The sequence below is a fragment of the Branchiostoma belcheri genome, unplaced genomic scaffold, assembly GCF_001625305.1.
Source record: "Branchiostoma belcheri isolate BF01 breed outbred unplaced genomic scaffold, Haploidv18h27 scaffold147, whole genome shotgun sequence".
In the NCBI taxonomy this organism is placed as follows: Eukaryota; Metazoa; Chordata; class Leptocardii; order Amphioxiformes; family Branchiostomatidae; genus Branchiostoma; species Branchiostoma belcheri.
The window spans coordinates 376,340-396,222 of NW_017802902.1; the positions used below are offsets into that span (position 1 = coordinate 376,340).

Sequence of the window (19,883 nt, forward strand, 5' to 3'; positions counted from 1 at the left end):
ATACTAGATGTGGAGAACAATTGTGTCCGTGTCCTGGGAGGTGAGTGACCCCGACAGTCCTATAGAGCGGCAGCACCTGTCAGTATTCACTCACCACCAGGCTGACCTGGACATCGAGCCACTACAGGTAATATGCACGTCTTTTGGTTTTCTGACTAACGTTACGATACCTTCAAGTTTTACTCTTTGCATTTTTTCCACGTAAAGAGACAAAGACACACATATGGGTGGCACAATCACGTTTCCAAATCTTATATGGACGCCATCACGAGACAGGTATATAGAAATGAAGCGTATTACTAAGTAATCTCAAACAGATCCTTCGGTAGCACAATTGTACCAAATCGACAAGGTACTATCAACTTAGCCCAGTAGCTTTCTGTCGCCTCCTCGTAATCACAAAATGGATAGGAAATAATGACATATAATGATTAATTTATGCAAGAGAAAAAAAATAAAACAATCACATGGTTAAGAAAGCGACAGCAGCGCCCCCCCCCCATGGCGATATACTTAATTCGACATACGTCGATGAAGGTTAGACATCCAGGTAATGCGATATGCCAAAAAACAGTTACTCAAGCAACTGGATATGATTTTGAAAACGTCAGACGTTTCAGCTAGTATCCACTAGCTTTCGTCAGTGACTGAGAGAATTGGAATTTGGCACTCCCAGCCCCGAGGACAGACAACACTTAAGCTCCTGTCCTGTATAACAGGAGCTTTCAGACTAATTTGCATCATCTTGTCTTGACTTGTCTGACTTTTGTTCCTTTTTCGACTTCCAAAAATTTGTCTTCACTTTATTTGCATATCAATCAACAGGTTGTGTATATAAACCTGCTTTCCCCTCTGGTCTCTCAGTCACTGACGAAAGCTAGTGGATACTAGCTGAAACGTCTGACGTTTTCAAAATCATATCCAGTTGCTTGAGTAACTGTTTTTTGGCTTAATTCGACATACTTTACATAAACTGTTTTGTCTTTAACTTAAACTCTAGTGTGCGCCATCAAATAGATCCTTTTATTAAAGCCTTTTTAAAAATAGCTCTTCTAGTGACATAAGTAATGTATCATGTTTATTACCAATAATGGTACCTACGTTTTGCTGATACAGGTTGTTGGCTCCATACGGGACTACAAGTTCACAAACCTGTCTCTGCATGACGGGAACACCTACTATGTACGGGTTACTGCCTGTAACATGGCGCGGCTGTGTACGTCTGCGGAGACTGACGGGCTTCTGGTCAGTCCTTATTTGAACTTGTATCCAGAAACGTGCTTTATCCAGAACTATTCCCACGCACGATTCTGAATAGTCCATGCGTGTCCAGAATTGTACGTAGAAGAAATCTACGTCCATAGATCACATAGACATTTCATAACTTTCCCCGATCCTTACTCAAACCGTTTAGGCATAGAACTAGATTTAGCACGGTTCCGGATACGATAGAAGCCATGGTTTCATAATCGTGATATTTCTAGGGTTTTCGTTTGATTATGTCTAAATAATGAATGAATGAATGAATGAATGAAGACCTTTATTGTACAAACATACCCACTGGGTTAGGTACAAAGGTTGACTTGAATACACAAATATATACACAACAAGATCAATCTAGTACTAGCACTACAGTTTGTTACATAATTTCGACTTCTCTTCGCTTCTCTGTGATGTTGAAAAGATAAGAACATACAAGTTTAAGGATCGGGGGTTTGTCTAAGTTCATTAAAAATGTGAATTTGTCTGTATTACTTAGGTGTGTAAAGTGGGGAAACATCGATGTTATTCGTCTATAAAGTTCAATTCTCGCACTGTTATACAAACTACATTCTACTACAAAATGATGTTCATCTTCTATTCTATCTAGATTACAGTATCGACAAATACGTTGTTCCAGGGGAGTGCGGTTATGTCGACCGGTCTCAATGTGCAGTTTATGGCAGCTGATCCGTAGTTTTGTGACGGCGTTTTATACATTATGTAATATCCTTACAAAGTCATCGTACATTGTGACCCACGATGGATGTTACAAATGCGCTGTAAAGTGTGACAACAGTTTTTTATAACCTACAATTTCTCACTAGATCGACTCGACTCCCCCCACCGTGGGTACGTTCGCTGTCCATACGGAGCACGCTGCACAGCTGTCTCGGCATCAGAACGGCTGGATGGGGTACCGGCAGCAGAACAGCACGACACCTCCCCACGTCAGGCTGGCGTGGCTGGGATTCTCGGACATCCATACCGGCATTGAGAGTTACCACGTCACTATCGGATCAGAGTTTAGTGGCAGGGACCTATCGGTATATTACCAGCTTAATTGTATTGATAATGACTCGTGGCCTCAATACCTAGTCTTGTCGTGACAATCATTCGATTTTCTACCACGCGAATTACTTGACTGCCCAATTGTACAACTCAATAAATAAATAAATAAAATGTACGAAGTGCATGAACATCGTACTTACTGATGCATGGATGAATGTACTGCTGTAAGCATTGTGTTGACTTATTAAAAAACTTTCTTATTGATGTTCGTCGATAATAATGAACTATGTGTGAATCCTAAAATTTTGGAGGGAGCAATCAAGTTCGAGTTTGAGTGGTTAACTGTTCATTTGACTGTCATCTACTATAGTTGACTACTTGCGCTACATGTGTATTTTTTATAGTTATAAATGTTGTTTCATTCTTTTCCAGGGCCATGAGGTGATAATTCCCCACCAGAACGGCACAACTCACGAAGACGAGGGAGTCATACAGACAGCTTCAGTCAACATCAGCCGGGACCTGACACCGGGGGAACATGTCTACATCTCACTCTGGGCTGTCAACAAGGTAACGATGAGTTTCTTCCGCTGCCAATATCGCCGCTTCTATGTATCTCCTGACAATATGAAACCGTGTGGCCACGCGACCTATTGCTTACAGGAAAACAAGTACTGTTGTATTGGTATTACATTTTGTAGTATGATAGCCGGGACAACACCTTTAGTCGCTGTAGGGGTTAATAGTGCTAGTTTAGCCCACATTCTCTAAATGTTAGTCAACCTTTTCTAAAGAAATTAACGCCAAATCACCATGGGATTCAATGGCTTCAACTGTAGAACACTCACTTTCATTTCTGAGTTAGAATGACCATACCAAGTACTATAAGTTCATCAATCAGGAAATACCACAGCAACATAACAACATGAGCAGTGCTTGAAAGAAATAGTTGATGTCAGCAGTGTTGAATAACCTTGTGACTCAAAGATGGACTCTAATATCGTAGGTCGGACTGGAAAGTCTTGAAGCGCACGATGCTTTTGAAGTGGTGGCGTCCAGCCCTTACTGTGGAGTCCTGTCATTGGTCAGGAGATGTGACGCGGAATCGTGTGAAGGAGACTGCACGTGTGCGCCACAGAACCAGAAATGTGCACCACCAGACATAGGCTGTAATGATGTCACAGGTATGCTATCAATTTTGCAATATTTATTTATTTATTTATTTATTAAAATTTACCACAAAAACAAACATACAAGTGAAAGGGAGGGCAAAACAGGCGTATTGACACCTTTACATTCAAGTTGTTCTCCCAAACACAACAATGTAAATACAGTACAGCACAGTACAATACAAATTACAATGTCGAACAATTGATGACATGAAATACAAATTCCTACAATAACATACATCAGTCATGAAAATACAATACAATACACTGTCACAAAATATCGTTCAGTATATACAACTGTCATAATGAACAATTGCAATCGGTAAATAATGGCGTTGTAGAGGATTAACTTACAATTCACGTCATTATAAAAGACAAGTTGACTGGCAACATTGACTGTCTGAAGTGCCTATTTGCTGTTAACTTTTTATAAGTACTACAGGGCTGTTTTCTTGTATAATGGCCCGATTTTAATATCTCTAAAACGTATTTTTATAGTATTTCAGGGCTGTTTTCTTGTATAATGGCCCGATTTTAATATCTCTAAAACGTATTTTATGTATGTATAAAATGTACTCGCAACTGTGTAATATTTTTAAGTGAGACACGAAAATGTCCGACTCCATAAAGTAAACTGTATTTATCTTAGTGCCGTGTGCCCTCTTCTTAGTGCTGCATCAAGAGATAAATGGCTGACCTAGGCTTTATCAAAACAACCTTTCATATTGTATATAATAATGATGATTTCAAACTGCGGAGACTGTGCAATCCTTTAATATAACATTATTTACGAATACGGTTAGCGCGTTGGATTCGGAACCAATAGGTCCCGGGTTCGATACTCACCGTGGCCCGACGCTGTGCCCTTGGGAAATGCACTTTTCAACTTCCCCACCATGTACGGTAATGTGACGCCCACCTAGCCTCTTAGGCTAATTGGCTATCTGTGTGCCAAAAACACCTTACGGATTTGGTGCGCCAATGTGTCAACATCAGCACATTTGTAACCAAGAGCCGTTAATTTTTTATCCTCAAATTTCGCTACATAAATTTGTGAAAATTTCAGTGCGTTACTGCTACGTCTACCTGAATAAAATATTTGCTATAGAAGTACAGAAGTCATATAGACAGGTCTTACATATAACCTTGGAATCTCCACAGACCCGTCCACGTACCAGCAGGTCCTGGTGTATGACGTTACCGACCTGCGTAGTCAGGAGCCCGCGGATGCTGACGTCACGCCTTCCCAGTGTGCACTAGCGGCTCGGTGGGAAATTATTCCGGGAGGAAAACAAATTAAAAGGTAACCCTTAGTCATAGCCTTAACATACAGATATATCGAAAGGTAAAACCGTGCATTTGTGGCGCTGCAATACATGATTTTATCCTTCTGTTTGTAGGTTTGTTTGTTTATTTGCTTTCAGAATTTCTTACATCTATATTTTAATCTTCTCTGATATTGTGATATTGTTGTATTTTTAATAATTCAGATTTTTGCAATTATGTCGATTATAATAAATGTCTTTACAAGCATACCTTTTTTAAACAATAGGCTTTATGCCTCATACAATTTTTATATATTAAAATGTTGTGCGCCAGTCTATCATTATACTTTTTATCAAATAGCATTATATCATATCTGTAGGTTTGAGTGGAGCGCTGGTCAGTTCGGCAAAGCCCCCGGGACTCTGTTGATGGACACTATAAATGACAGGGTTTGGTTTGATGTGGGACTGAGAACCAGGGCTGTACTGAGTCTTCCTGTCGAATGTGAGTACATCATCACAGTCTGCCACAAATTATCAGGAGAAATACAGTTTGTACTCAATTACTGTAACATGGCCAAATATATTTGCAAATTTTAGCCAGATAGTCTATTTATCTTTTTATAAAAGATAAATAAAAACAGTCATTACAGGCAAAATCATCCTAAATGGAAGTCAATCTGGATTATTATTTTTGCACATGGTATGCGTTTTGCAGACTTAGCATATCAAGTCAATTTGAATGTTAATACGAATTATTATCACCCTTTCTACGTCATCTTTAGTCGAAATCGACGCAATGCTCAGTGAGGCATGATGATTTAGATTATTGATAGTGAACGGCAATGAGGCTTCACTACAGCTCATCCACAGCTACACACTGTATAACGAAGCACACCGGTCCTATATTATATATTCTTCTCGATTTGTGTGTTTGGTTTTTAATCTTCTACTGCAATCACTAAATATCGTAACTAGTCCAATATGGTGCCTAGGAAAGACGTACATATCAGGGTATTCTATATTAGAAATATACGGTGAGGTGACAAAAATGTTCTTTTTTTCCAGTTCTTCTCCAGCCTGAAATCAAGTACATGTTCCACGTGCGGGCCTGGTACGCCAGTCATGAGTACCTGGACTTCCATTCAAACGGGATCCAGACAGACTGCACTCCTCCAGCTGTGTCCAAGTCAAAGAAGGTGATGAAGCATTCCGATCAATGAAGGGATCAACAAAAGTTAGGTTAATTGCAATACCACTCACAATACCACCAAACAATCAGAGATTTCAGAAGTATGCAGCCGTTGGTTTCCGGACACCCCTACACCACCCCGCCAAGCTTTCTCCCGGCCAGATTTTCAAACCTTAACATTCATATGTTTCAATTGACCCCTGCACTGTTCATTTTGTCTGTTAATCTCCCTACCCACATGCTATCAACCTATTCTGTCCGGAAAACAGTTGCGGAGTACACAGCGTACAGCTACCCAAAACTACACTTCCGTAACCGTAACAACAAAATAAATACTAATGAGTACATGAAAAAAAAAATCTCTAGAAATAATAGTTCAGCGTACCTTTTCGAATTGATTTCAGATGATACCTTGGTAAACATAAACTAGCAAGTAGCAAGCAAATCTTCTCGATTATTTTCCTGTCATATAGGTGAATGATCTTTCGGACGTAGGCCAGGTAGTTGATGTTGACTTCATTAACAACACCTCCCACCTGGGTGTAGGGTGGAGGAACGTCTTCATGGACCAGGAAGTGGGCGTGGCATATTTCCTGGTGTCCCTCAGCACGTTTCCTGGAGGTAATGTCAAATTTACTTTTACTTTCCACTCTTCGCCCTTTACTTCTGCAGTCCTGTAAACTGTTGTCACTCCTAAGACTGAAATCATGATTTTATGTAATCAAAGAATTTGTCAATATTGTAACCTCAACAAGATAGAAGACGAGGGTAATTTACAAGTATGATACAAGAAAAGTTATCAAGTTTTAGAAATTTACGTAGCGAAGAAAATTCATATTCCTCATGCAACTCACTAATCCATGCATTACAAGCCCCATCTGTTCTTGTACTGACAACTGTCTAAATAAGGGAGATAAGGTTGGTTGTGTTCATTTTAGTGCACTATAATAAAGATACCAGAAATGTACTTTACATAGAACCTTAAACATCACAATGACCTGTACATAGCCTTTAACTAATCTTCAACCGGATCATTCGGTGGAGGAAATACAGTATCAAATTAGCCAGTCTGTAGCCATTTCCCCACCGGATTAGCCTTTATCAGCATTAAAAAAAAAAAAAAAGGAACAATAAAGGACTTTCATTAATTCATTTATTTATTTATTTATTCATTTTATATTGTGTGTAAATACCCATGCCAGGAGAAGACATCGTTCCGTTTAGCCTATTCAATTTGTCCTCCACTACGGGAGAAATCCTGCTTCAAGGCCTGACACTTGAACCTAATGTCAAGTACTACAGTAACGTCAGGGCCTTCAACCATGCAGGGATGCACACAACTGTCAGCTCGGATGGAGTTTTGGTAAGTTTTAATAAATAATACACGTTTATAAGCTACAAAATATATTGATGTCTTTTCAGTTTCTGAAGCAATTCGCTTTGTAAATATTTAGGTTAAATCCTTAATGGATGGCGCTTTAGAACACATTTACCACATTCTCTGAAATCTGCCAAAACTCTACAACTCCCAGAGCAATAACATAAACTTGACTGCCTGTCTGTGGAACATTGACATGCAGATTTGTTATTATGATTTCTTTTTATAATGTTCTATATAATATGCTGTTACATCGTTGTTAGACATATTTCAAACCTGGCTTTATTGTTATGTTTAGTTGTACTGAATTATTTTGAATTATTCTTATTTAATGTTGCTAACTCATGTCCTGGGCACATGGAAAACTGACAATAGGCGTTATATTTCCCCGGAGAAATGAGTAATTGTTATAGAATGTGAACTGTAGAGCAAACAGAGAAATGGACTTTATATTCCCCTATTTCATACTCTTCTATATCCATAATACAACTAGACAAATCCTCCATCGAAAAACATGTCTGTTCTTTTATTTCTACAATAATTGAAAAACGATGAGAAGTTGAATTTATATGACGCTAGTTTCTTTGAATGTGTTAACTGTATCCGTACAAATTGTTTTGTTGTGACCTGTACTCAGCCAAGTTTGGCAAAAATTTGCAATTAAGGTCTTCATTTATTAATAAGTACATTATTGTCCGTACAGTCTTCCTGGATATGTATGAAAATCGGAAAATAAGGCTTATCTAAATTCCTTTTTACGTACGTAAAATGATGTTTAACATTATTTCCAGGTGGATATAGAACGACCAACAGCAGGGGTTGTTCAGGACGGGTTCGGGCTCCATGACGCCGACTATCAGAACAACAGCTGCACAGTAGCGGCCACCTGGCACGGCTTCTCTGACCTGCAGTCCTTCATACACCATTACACCTGCTGCTTCGGCACCGCACCTGGCACGGATGACGTCTGGCCTTGTGAAGACGTCGGACTGAGACTGTCACTAACAAGAGAAATTCCTTGTACTTTACAGAACGGTGAGATACAATATAAGCACTTGTTTGAATTATTGCTAATACATAGGGCAATGTCACAGCGTATCGTGCTTCCAGGAGCAATCATTAAACAAGCAATATTATCAGTTTTCTGCCATTTCATCAAAGTAACTTCACTCTTCTGACACCTGAGGACCAACTTAACTCTATCCTACAGTAATACTTGACGTCGTTTTCAGCTTAATTTTCCAGAGAGGTCACTTTTGTTTATTCACCTGTCATCTTGTTCACCAGCTACATGTTTCATCTTAATTTATTTCTGTTTCTTTTCACATGACTATTGCAATTTTGTTGACATTACTTATATAAAGGACATTATCTGTATAAGGTCCTCGTCTATATCTATGTTGGGAGTTGGGGGGTTGATAGGCAACCTTACCTTTACAAAATCCTTAAGAAATCCTTATGAAATAAAAAGAAAATATATGTAATTAAAATAAATAAAATGTCATTAATCACTCAGGCACGATGTACTACACCACCGTGTACGCCGTGGACGCAGCCGGCCTGCGGTCTCCTCCAGCCGTGTCAGACGGAGTCACAGTGGACACCACAGCACCGGTACCCCTGGACAAGTTCAACTTCGGGACGAACCTGCTGTTTAACCCTTCTTTTGAAGATGTACAGGTGGGCACATAACATAGAGTAGTATACCTACAGAGTACCGTAACTTTAAGAACACGGTGGAAGATGAGAAGATCTATGTAGACAGTATCAAACGCGTAGGACTAAGTAAACCTATTTATGATTTATCTAGTACAGATTGCAATTTTGACAGGAGCTATATTGTACAGATATTAAAAAATGTATCGTGCCGATCTACCAACATGTACAGACTCAGAATTGTGTCTATCTTGACTTCTATTCCCTGAACATAGAGTGTCGGGACCGGAGGACTTCCCGCATCATGGTTGGTATCAGGGATCGCTAACATCTCTTCCCCGAGTCAAGCCACCAGCCAAGATGGCCGCCGGTACCTCCTTCTCCTGGGGTCCGTCTCACAGGCTATCTCAACAATCCCAGGAGAAAGATATCGCATCACCTTCCACGCCTCGCCCATCTTCACTTCCAACACTCCGATCCTCTCTCAAGAGGGGTATGTTCAAGCTCCCGGCATGCACCGCGTCTTCAAACTGTACCAGCGTCCATCTCACCTGGAGGGCACACAGCTGCACCTGGACACGAACATCACCTGGCACCAGCACGTGTTCTACTTCACAGCTGTACACATCGTGTCAAATATCACTGTCGGGTCGGTAGGAGTCTGGAATGGTATTGCCCTGGATAACGTACAGGTGTGTGATTCGTCCTGGAAATGTCTCATCAGAAAAAGACGGTCAAGTTTGTTGTCTGAAACCCCATGTTCTACAGAGATGACGGATGGCACAACATTTCTCTATAGTTTAAAATAGATAAAATGTTTTATGGATGTAACGTTATATACAGCACTTGGCAGGTGTCCCGTTTTTCACTTTTTTTTTACATCAGAATACTGACTTATGTCAAGTATCTGCCTATTTTGTCAAACGTCTGTTATGTCGTTATGTTTGATGTATCTAAATACAAAATTTATCCGCCTCACAGGTTCAGATAATGCAGCTTGGTCCTCAACACTCATCTGCAGATCCCAACTTCCCCGCCCGTGAGACCAGTCCTGTCCGCCTGCACACCAGGTTCGTACACGGCTGGACCTCCGTGCACGCCGCCTGGCACTTTGTAGACCCGGAAAGTCCCATCATAGACTACAGCTGGGCCATCGGCACTGCAAGAGGTAAGCAACTTTAAAAAACGGCACCACCCATTTCAGTCAAGTTTGGCAAACGCTGCGGGGAAGTACTAGATGTTGGGCAGCTAGAACCGAACCCAAAAGATACTCAAACACAATGGATGGGTGTATCGTAATGGTATATCTGTATAACAAAACACCGTCCCAACAGTAAATAAACCATAGAACAGTTGAGCTAGGCAGATTTTGGCCAGCCTTTCCATTTCCGTGATTTAAACCTGGTCTATATCTAGAACACGATTTCAAATTTACAACAAGAGTGCATTCTACAAACACATTACAAAAATTTTAACTGTTTTGGTATACCAACAAAACAAGAATTTGGAGATTTCACACTTCCCGAAAGTATATGATGAGTGTGATATGGGCCAAGTGCCTGAAATAAAGTTTAACTAGAAATAGGTATATACTGTATGTGGGTATTTCCTGTCTCTACACGTTTGACTTGCCAAGATTCTGCCTGTCAATCTTCCTCCCACTCTCATGCTGCCAACCTATTATCTGGACGAAACAAACGCACAGATCAACCACCCAAAACAATACTTCCTAACCCGGAAGTAATAACACTCATACTACTGCCATCTACAGGTGGAACACAACTACAGACCTTCAGATCAGTCGGAAGAAACACGCATGCACAGAACAGTCACATCCGGCTGGATCACGGCGCCTTTATCCACGTGACCGTGGTGGCGGAGAACGCAGTAGAACTGAAGACAGTCGTGTACTCGGACCCGGTCCTGGTGGACCTGACACCGCCAGTTATCTCTGACGTTAAGGTAATTCTACCACCTTACCCAAACCATGGAGTTCCTTTCATAACTCCATGACCAAACCTTATAACCTGTATTCTTTGTTGATCGGTGAAACAACGTGCTGACGCAAATGTCTTCACTATTTTTACATAGTTGCATCTGTATCTTGTTTTGTATCAATGGAAAACGCCGAAACTCATTTCATCCCCACTTAATTGTAACTCTACATGTATATTATGTAATGACTTTTATGATAGCCCGTATTGTTTAACCCTCAACAGTACACCTTCCCGGACTGATTAATCTGTACACCTGGGGTCCGCGCGGACCCCAGAGCAGTTTTTTGCTAATTTTAGAAATTATCAACATGCTACCAGCTCAATTGTTTTGCAAACTGATGTGGGAACCTCTGTGTCCACATTACAAACAAATATCATACATTTTGAACTTTTTCTATTTTTTGGTGAAGAAAAGAAGACAAGAAGAAATACCCGATTTTTAAACCCATTTCAGACTGAAGGGGCTTTTGAGGCCCAACTTTGATCTCAGATAGCGGCTAAACGGCTTGCGCTAGAAGTATCAAATTTAGAGACCTTTCCTAAAATGTCTCTGGAAAAAAGTTCATATTAGTTTGATACTAGTAAGTTGATGTTTTTTTGTGTTGCCATGGCAACGGGTTTCTTTTTTTCAAAATAGAAGTAATTTTGGTTTAAACATAAAAATTTTCTGAGTTTTATATTAAATTACACTTCTTTTCCAACATTAATAACATCTTACATAATTAAATATAAGTTAAATCATTTAATATGTATAGAATATGCTAATTTGATGACGTCATTGGTCAAAATCCAATATGGCGGACTATATTATTAGCTCTGACGTCATATGACGTCATAATTACACCAAAGTTATTAAAATTTAATTCTATTACTACACCATTCTCTGAAAACTTGGTAGACATAAGATGAGTGCATAAAAACATATAAAAACGGAAATAAGGTAATGTATAAGAACGCCAATGTATCCATTATGATCGAAAGCCGGCTGGGGTCCGCGCGGACCCCAAAAGAAAATCAGATATAATTTTTTTATAAATGGTAGAAACGGAGTTTTCTGCACTGTATTGAGAGACAACTTTGTGGGTGACAATTACCTCAAATTTCAGAAAAAAATCTTTAGAAACAAAAAAGATATTACAGAATATATAGTGCTGGGGTCCGCGCGGACCCCAGGTGTACTGTTTAGGGTTAAGTAATAAGGATGTTATTATAATAAGTTCTATACAATACATTTCTTTGTGCTGTGTTCAAATGCTGTTGTCATGCATTGTACCATTTAAATTGTCGTGCAAATAAGTTGCTTCTTTATTGTAGGACGGAAGTCAACTAGAGGACTTGGACTACCAGAACACGTCTGTCATTTCCCTGTACTGGGATGTACGTGATAAAGAGAGCGGGGTGGACTTTTGTGACTGGACAATTGGTACGTATTTTCATATTTTCAGGTCAGGGTACCTAACCTAGAGTATCCAAGCACAGGCGACTACATATTCATAGTCATAGTCAGAAATCTATCTAACACAGCTTAGGAGAAGCGAATGACAACTCCATCACTTGAAATTTTGTTGGTAAAATATTAACTGAAGATGGATGTGCATAACTAACATGCTAACATATTAACATTTGGCCTTTGTGCAATACAAGAAGGACAAACGGTTTGATAAACGCATGATGGGAGAATATGATATAGAGCTGGTTATCCGGCTTCTAATGTACCCTTCTATTGATTGACGTTACAGGACTGTCGCCAGGGTCCGGAGAACTCCAGCCGTTTGTACGCCTGCCGTCTGTACATGTTCTACACGCCGTGTCTGACCTGGGCGGGAACCTGACTCATGGACAGACGGTGTTCCCAACAGTCCGCTGTACCAACCATGCCGGGGTGTCGTCACACGTTACGTCAGACGGCGTCACCATTGTTCTACAGCCACCTGACAGGTGTGTCAGCGTTAATGAATCAGCTCCACTGTCATCATCATCATTATTTTTTTCATATTCCAACATGTAATCACCAGACGTGTTGACGGCACACTCAAGTTTTTTAACTTATATTAATGCTGCCATCAACACAGGGGGCAATACAATACTCATTTTCACCTGTCAGGAGCGAACTGTGGAAAGTCGTGTAAAGTGCCTTTCCCAAGGACACAAGATCGGTGGCATGTCAGGACTCGAACCCGGGACCTCTTGGTTTCGAGTCAAGCACTCTGCCGCAACAACACACGACCCCACATCATCATTATTGTGCGGCCCATCAAAAATACTAACTGTTGTTCCTGGAGAGCACTTAATGGGGCAGGCATTCAAAATGTGACTTTTTTCAATTACGTAATGAGATATGAAGGCAAGGGCGTCTTACAAGGCAAGTCCCACTTTCTGTCCGCACATCATAACCACACTCTCTCTATTTAATCCCATCCCTCCCAACGCTCTTCCCCAACTTTCCTTACCATTCGTGCTTCAGACCCCGATCCGTGAGTGTGCGCACTACCCTACTCTATAGTTGTTTTATCTGTGCATAGACAGAAAGTTGGTTCTCTTCGGAAATTGCGAAGAGAACTTATTACTATCATACACTGTATGTTATTCGTGAACTCACGTTGTATACCATTGTCTTTTCAAAGCAATCACGCTATAGTTGAGACCATGTCGAGTTCTTCATCTTACTACCCGATCCGAGGTCAGCATCAGGCCGCAACTGACGTCATTCACGTGACCTGGTCCGGGTTCTTTGACGAGTCTGGCATCCACCACTACCAGGTAAAGCTGCGGTCACATTTCCGAACTGGGGCCCGGCCGGGCAGTCTTATGGAACGAAAAGTATCATATAAAGGACAACCAAGCACAAAAAATTGAAAATATTAATTGGGAAGTATTCGCGTATATCAATGATATAAATGGTTGATTTTTCGTTAATCTTAGCAGCCCGGCCGGGCTCCAGTTTGGAAATGTGACCACAGTCTAAAGCGTTGTAGTAACATTTTGTCGCACAGTTTTTGTGCTTGTTTGTGGGGGGTGGGGGGTGTCGGTAAGAAATCTATGTTATAACGACAATGTCAAAAACAGTAGGCGACTCTTTTCATTTGATGCTTCTGATGGCAAACATTTGCGACGATTCGCATCGGCCTGCAAGTGTTCAGTCAGCTAGATACTCAGTTGTTTAATCTACTTTATAATTCTATAGGAATTCATAAGACTCGCATCTCTTTGCTTTGCTTCGCTGTACACGTCTACAGAACACACTTTCTACGAAGTCCTTCCCAAATATGACCATGATCACGCCACCACAACAAGGCTTTCTGATCACAAGCATATTTGGGAAGGCATAATTGTTTACCTGTTCTAGTGGTGACTTGTAGGATATATCGCTTTACAGGTCCGGGTGTTCAGCCAGGATGGACCTGACTTCCCATGGACAGATGTGGGTTTGTACAGGAAGAATCACGTCATCTTGTCAGGACTCCATCTCCGCTCCTACAACACGTACCAGGTCCAGGTCAGGGCTGTCAATCATGTGGGCGTGGTCAGTGACGTAGCATCCTCAGATATCGTCATCGAGACAGAGGAACCACACCTTGTTGGTAGGTAATTTTCTGTTGTAGCGCGCCAGGTTCAGACGGCGATACTATTCTTTACATAATATTGCAATGGAGGACGTCTCCATTTACTTAGTAACTGTATTATGCATACTGTATACCATATACACTGGGCTAAACGTAGGGTTTCAGGATTCGCAGATCTCACCCTCCAGAGTTGGTGGCCTCAGCCGTCGGTGCTGAAGTTGGACTGGACGGACGTTTTCGTCAGTAACTGCATTATGTATAGCTGTATCAGTTATGGTTTCATGTATAAACTGTTACAGTATTACATACACTGGGCTGAACGTAGAATTTTGGATTCACAGATCCCACCCTCCGGAGTTGGTGGTCTCAGCCGTCGATGCTAAAATTTGACTGGACGGACGTTTTCGTCAGTAACTGTATCATGTATAACTGCATGTGTCAGTAACTGTATCATGTATAACTGCATGTGTCAGTAACTGTGTCATGTATAACTGTATCACACACACTGGTCTAAACGTAGAATTCTGGATTCCGTAGATCCCACTCTCCGGAGTTGGTGGCCTCAGCCGTCGGTGCTACAGTTTGACTGGACGGACGTTTTCGTCAGTAACTCCTCCCTGGTGTACGAGGTGTCTGTTGGGACATACCCTGGCGGATGTGACGTCATGAAGTGGGTGGAAACAGAGGAGACTCAGATCAGCATGAACGACGTTGATAACAACAAGGAACACTTCGTTGTCATCACTGCCATCAACCAAGCTGGGCTGTACTTGGGCGAAACCTTTGTACTGTCATATCCAACAAACGGTTAACTAAACCAGTATTAGTCGTCATCATGCAAATGTAGGTCGCATTTAGAATTCCCGGAGTAGAATTTAATAGGTTTGTAGTTTATTGCATTGGTCATCTTATGAGTACCACAATATAGTCATAAAAATTGGCGATCAGAGTAATATCTTCTTATATTGAATTGGCTATTGTTTGATGTCTCAAAATTAGAATTTCGGGAGATCCGTGGTAAGTCTGCGGTACTGTTTTGCCAGGTCGCTTAGGTACATTACCACATGCAGGTTTTACATGGATTGATTCACTTCCAAAATATTGTAATCCAAAAGGAATACTTTCAAAAATAGAGGTCTATAACTAGAACTGGGCCGGCTTAAAAACCTCCTAAACCGGCCTGTAGAGAATGGTCGCTAGGCTATCAATAAGCAAATAAGATACCACGTTTTTCAAATGGTGTTGCATTTTTTTAAAATAAATCGATTAATTCGTTTGCAAGTGAACGATTTGCACGTGAATACATCTTTAATACAACTTTCTGGTGTATAAAGAATATTGCCTGTTCCTTAGTGTTGCCTTGTCTGTAATGAAAGATTGATAAGATTAGTAACCATATCTGCACTCAGATGAACAAAAATATTTATGTTTAGAAGAGTCCGGCAGTTTCACTTAAATTGTTTGTTTCGCATAACCGATAATCCGCCTTTCGGCGTAACACACCCATTTTGTAAATGTACGCACATGTACAAGCTGCGTAAGACGGGACTGTATGGTTTAAACCACTTACACAGGGAAGGTCCCCTTAGCTACTCTTTTCAAAATTGTGTGCGGTGGCCCGGTTCTTCAATGTGCACGGGGTGTGGCTCTCCCCAAACATGGGACCTCCATTTAACGTCCTATCCGAGGGACGTCCCTAACCGCAGCTAGGTACTTATTTCCACCTGAGTGATATGAGGAAAGTCGTGTAAAGTACCTTTACCAAGGGCACAAGATCGGTAACATGGGCAGGGTTTGAACCCGCGACCTCTTGGTTGCGAGATGAACGCGCTACCGACTGCGTAACACGATCCCACGTCAATGCCTACAATACCCGAGACGCCGTGCATTGGGCTGCTCTTACCGACGATACCATCATCATCATTCACTGTATTCTGCATCTGCAGTCGTGAGAAGAAGTCCTGCATCTGCATTAAGTCTTTCTTAATTTCTTTTCACTGATATGGTGATGGCTTAATGGTGAACCTTACTCGGGTTTCTCATAAGCTATGGCATGATGTTTGGTCAGTATGCTGTTTAGTGTCTATGTAAATGAACAACCTGAAATACGAACGTAACAGTTGCTGTGATGTAGAGATTCTTGTGAATTGTTAGAAAACATACGAGTTACAATGTGACGCTTCTTAAATTTATTCAACAAGGCACGTGTGTTTAATCCAGTACCAGCCAAAACCACATGGTGCACTCAATAACAAGGACAATTCTAATATCCTAATATCACTTAAAATAATTGCTAGCTTCTCTCTGTAGACAGATTTAATACACACCCTTTAGCATCACTAACATGTAATATGCATTTACAAAGTAAACATGTAACAATTAATAAAAAAACTTATTAAACTAAAATAATTAATACAAAGCAGCGCGCACAAAACTTACTATGTCTATTAGCCTAGTCAATAATGACACACATTGTTTAATGTTTATCCATTAGCTGGGTAACTTACTAATAAATTAATCACAATCATAAACTGACTAAACTAAAATGTCTATCAGCTTCCTTTGGCCCATCACCTTATTATGTAGTCTATTCCATTGGCAAGGAGGAGAGACAATAAGTGCAAGTTCAATTTACAGTGTACAAAGCCATTTCGATGGGAAATTCCAGCCTTTTCCACATTCAGGCATTAAAGCCAATCTTACTACAAGACCAGTAAATACACATGCTCTGATATGCACTGGTTGAATATATACAGACTTTCGAACAGAGCTTTAAAGGTGTATCTTGGTACATATACAATCATGTAGTTTCAACAAGCTGAGCTTTCGTAGTATGATGCTACATATCGGCACATGTAGAAAGTAGCAGATATTGGCTCTTGTCTGAGTCTTTTTTAAATTCCAACATTTATTACAATACAAAGTGACGGGAGACTTGGGGGGGGGGGATTCGTGTGAAGTGTATTTCCTAAGGGCACAAGATCGGTGGTATGGAAGGGTTCAAGGTCACGAGGCAGACACTCTACTGTTACGCCACACAACCCCGCAAGAGTCTAATGGACCTGCCAAGTTATCAGGCATTAGCATCGTGATGCTGCATCTGGCGATGATTATGGGCACCGGTTGTTTCAGTAGCCGTGGTGTCTGTACTGTTGTACACAGCACCAGGCGTGGTGTCTGTACTGTTGTACACAACACCAGGCGTGGTGTCTGTACTGTTGTACACAACGCCAGGCGTGGTGTCTGTACTGTTGTACACAACGCCAGGTGTGGTGTCTGTACTGTTGTACACAACACCAGGCGTGGTGTCTGTACTGTTGTACACTACACCATGTGTGGTGTCTGTACTGTTGTACACAACACCACAGTCTGGGGCAACAGTAGAGCGATTCCTGGTCCACAACTTCCAACAGAGTGTTAGAACGATGCTACATATGACAACAGTGCCGGCAGCTGCACCAGCCATGGTGGCAATCAGAACAGATAGGGACGGATTGGGATCAGATTCAGGTTCTTCTGGAGGTGACGAATGGACAAGAACAGGTACAGAGAAAGTGGGATCAGATTCAGTCTGTTCTTCAGGTGCAGTGCTGGTATTTACGGGTAGGAAGAACGTCTTAGAAGACGGAAGGTGTTCTGAAGGACCTGGTGTAGAGCCAGGTAGAGATGAACTTGGAGAAGACACAAAATGTTTTGAAGGTGTAGAGACACCAAGTACAGGTGAGGAGGAATTGGGAGAAGGCACAAGGTGTTCTGAAGGTGTAGTGCCAACAGGTACAGGTATGGAGGTGGTATAATAAGACAAAGGTTGTTCTGAAGAAGTAACGTCAACGTCAGGTACATCAGAGGAGAAAGTCTTAGACACAAGGTGTTCTGAAGGTGTAGTGCCAACAGGTACAGGTATGGAGGTAGTATAATAAGACAAAGGTTGTTCTGAAGATGTAACGTCAACGTCAGGTACAGCAGGGGAGAAAGTCTTAGACACAAGGTGTTCTGAAGGTGCAGGTGCAGGTAGGGAGAAAGCTGGAGAAGACGCAAGGTTGCTGTTGCTCGTGGGATGCGTTGAAGTAGCAGCTACGGATAGAGTTGAAGCATTAAACTTTGTAGTAGTCAGGGGAAGATCATTGTGGACATTGACAGAGAGAGTGGCAGATGCAGAGCCAGATGGATTTGTTGCTATGCAGATGTACTGACCAGCGTCTGCTGCAGTAACACCTGTTATGGTGACTGTAGCTGTGGTATTCTTCACCTCCACAGTCACCCTCCCTCCTGACATAGCATTTGTGTTTGGTCCAGATGGGAGGGTGACTGTGATGTCTGGTTTAGGCATACCTGAAACTTCACAGACCAAATGAAGAGTCTCCTCCTGCACCGATGTGTCATTGTCAACCCTGCGAAAGCTTAGAATGGTTGGCTCTAAACAGTTGTCGAAATCTTTAGGATTGATATCTTTCAGTCTTTCCCCAAAAAAATAGCTGGTTGGGAACAAATTATCTGGTCTTTAAATGAACGAAACCGACTAATTTCTAACCGAAAGGGAAGCATCCTACAGTCACACTGCCAGGGGTTGCGGTCAATTTTTACGCGACGGATTGATGACAGCATGGAATAGGTTGTTGGGGGAAGTGCCTGCATCCGGTTGTTACTTAAGTCTAACATTCGGAGCTGGCGTAGGTTTGAAAGTCCACCAGACTGAATTGTGTTTATGTTGTTGGTATTTAGGTACAACTTCTGGAGCTGTAGTAGATTGGTAAATGCACCACGCTGAATAGTAGTTATTTTGTTGGAGGACAGGTGTAACTCTTTGAGATCTGGTAAACCTGAAAATGTACCAGCAGGAACAGAAGTTATTCGGTTTTGTGACAGATTTAGTTTTATTAAACGCCTGTACCTTGAGAAAGAAGATGGATGGATGGTTGCAATATCATTGGTATTTAAGTAAAGTTCAGTAATACGTCGTGGCAGTTTCTGAGGAACAGTGGTAAGGTCTTTACTGTTGCATCTGCAGGTCGTCGACAAGAGACAGTTGAAAGTACTGCAGGGTGTGGTTGATGCTATTTCGTTGAGGATAATGACCAGGAGAAACCAAAATCTCTTCAGCTTGCCAGTCATCTTTCCTGTAAAAAAAGAAAATAAATTGAAAACAATCTTACTACAGTTTTAGCTTAATGAAAAGCTAATCTTGTACTGGTCATAACCAGTGTCATAACCTCTATGTAGTATCTGTAGATATCCCTTACTCTTTTATACATGTGCTGTGAAAAGTAGACCAAGGCCTTCAAGCGCAGTTGGCCTTTGATGAGAGCCTATATAATGTATATATATATATACATACACACACGCACTCGCACACACACACACACACACACACACACACACACACACACACATA

The 19,883-nt window shown here is 41.2% G+C and overlaps 2 protein-coding genes across 2 annotated transcripts in view; one reads left to right on the forward strand and one right to left on the reverse strand.

Annotated features, from left to right (window-relative positions):
• Positions 1 to 15,546, forward strand: part of LOC109465072 — a 36,159-nt gene extending 20,613 nt beyond the window's left edge. The window contains exons 32-51 of the mRNA XM_019762212.1: positions 8 to 127; positions 1,117 to 1,245; positions 2,088 to 2,306; positions 2,704 to 2,841; positions 3,278 to 3,455; positions 4,602 to 4,743; positions 5,086 to 5,210; positions 5,774 to 5,904; positions 6,371 to 6,518; positions 7,100 to 7,260; positions 8,067 to 8,310; positions 8,792 to 8,955; positions 9,207 to 9,623; positions 9,913 to 10,099; positions 10,703 to 10,893; positions 12,243 to 12,351; positions 12,668 to 12,866; positions 13,553 to 13,688; positions 14,305 to 14,509; positions 15,029 to 15,546. Of these exons, the coding sequence (XP_019617771.1) occupies positions 8 to 127; positions 1,117 to 1,245; positions 2,088 to 2,306; positions 2,704 to 2,841; positions 3,278 to 3,455; positions 4,602 to 4,743; positions 5,086 to 5,210; positions 5,774 to 5,904; positions 6,371 to 6,518; positions 7,100 to 7,260; positions 8,067 to 8,310; positions 8,792 to 8,955; positions 9,207 to 9,623; positions 9,913 to 10,099; positions 10,703 to 10,893; positions 12,243 to 12,351; positions 12,668 to 12,866; positions 13,553 to 13,688; positions 14,305 to 14,509; positions 15,029 to 15,303 (3,618 nt within the window). The 3' untranslated portion in view covers positions 15,304 to 15,546. The remainder of the gene's footprint in view (positions 1 to 7; positions 128 to 1,116; positions 1,246 to 2,087; positions 2,307 to 2,703; positions 2,842 to 3,277; positions 3,456 to 4,601; positions 4,744 to 5,085; positions 5,211 to 5,773; positions 5,905 to 6,370; positions 6,519 to 7,099; positions 7,261 to 8,066; positions 8,311 to 8,791; positions 8,956 to 9,206; positions 9,624 to 9,912; positions 10,100 to 10,702; positions 10,894 to 12,242; positions 12,352 to 12,667; positions 12,867 to 13,552; positions 13,689 to 14,304; positions 14,510 to 15,028) is intronic.
• A 2,562-nt stretch (positions 15,547 to 18,108) lies between these two features.
• Positions 18,109 to 19,883, reverse strand: part of LOC109465073 (slit homolog 1 protein-like) — a 5,660-nt gene continuing 3,885 nt past the window's right edge. The window contains exons 2-4 of the mRNA XM_019762214.1: positions 19,180 to 19,608; positions 18,630 to 18,907; positions 18,109 to 18,162 (exon numbers count right to left, since the gene is read on the reverse strand). Coding sequence (XP_019617773.1) covers positions 18,109 to 18,162; positions 18,630 to 18,907; positions 19,180 to 19,603 — 756 coding nt within the window. The 5' untranslated portion in view covers positions 19,604 to 19,608. The remainder of the gene's footprint in view (positions 18,163 to 18,629; positions 18,908 to 19,179; positions 19,609 to 19,883) is intronic.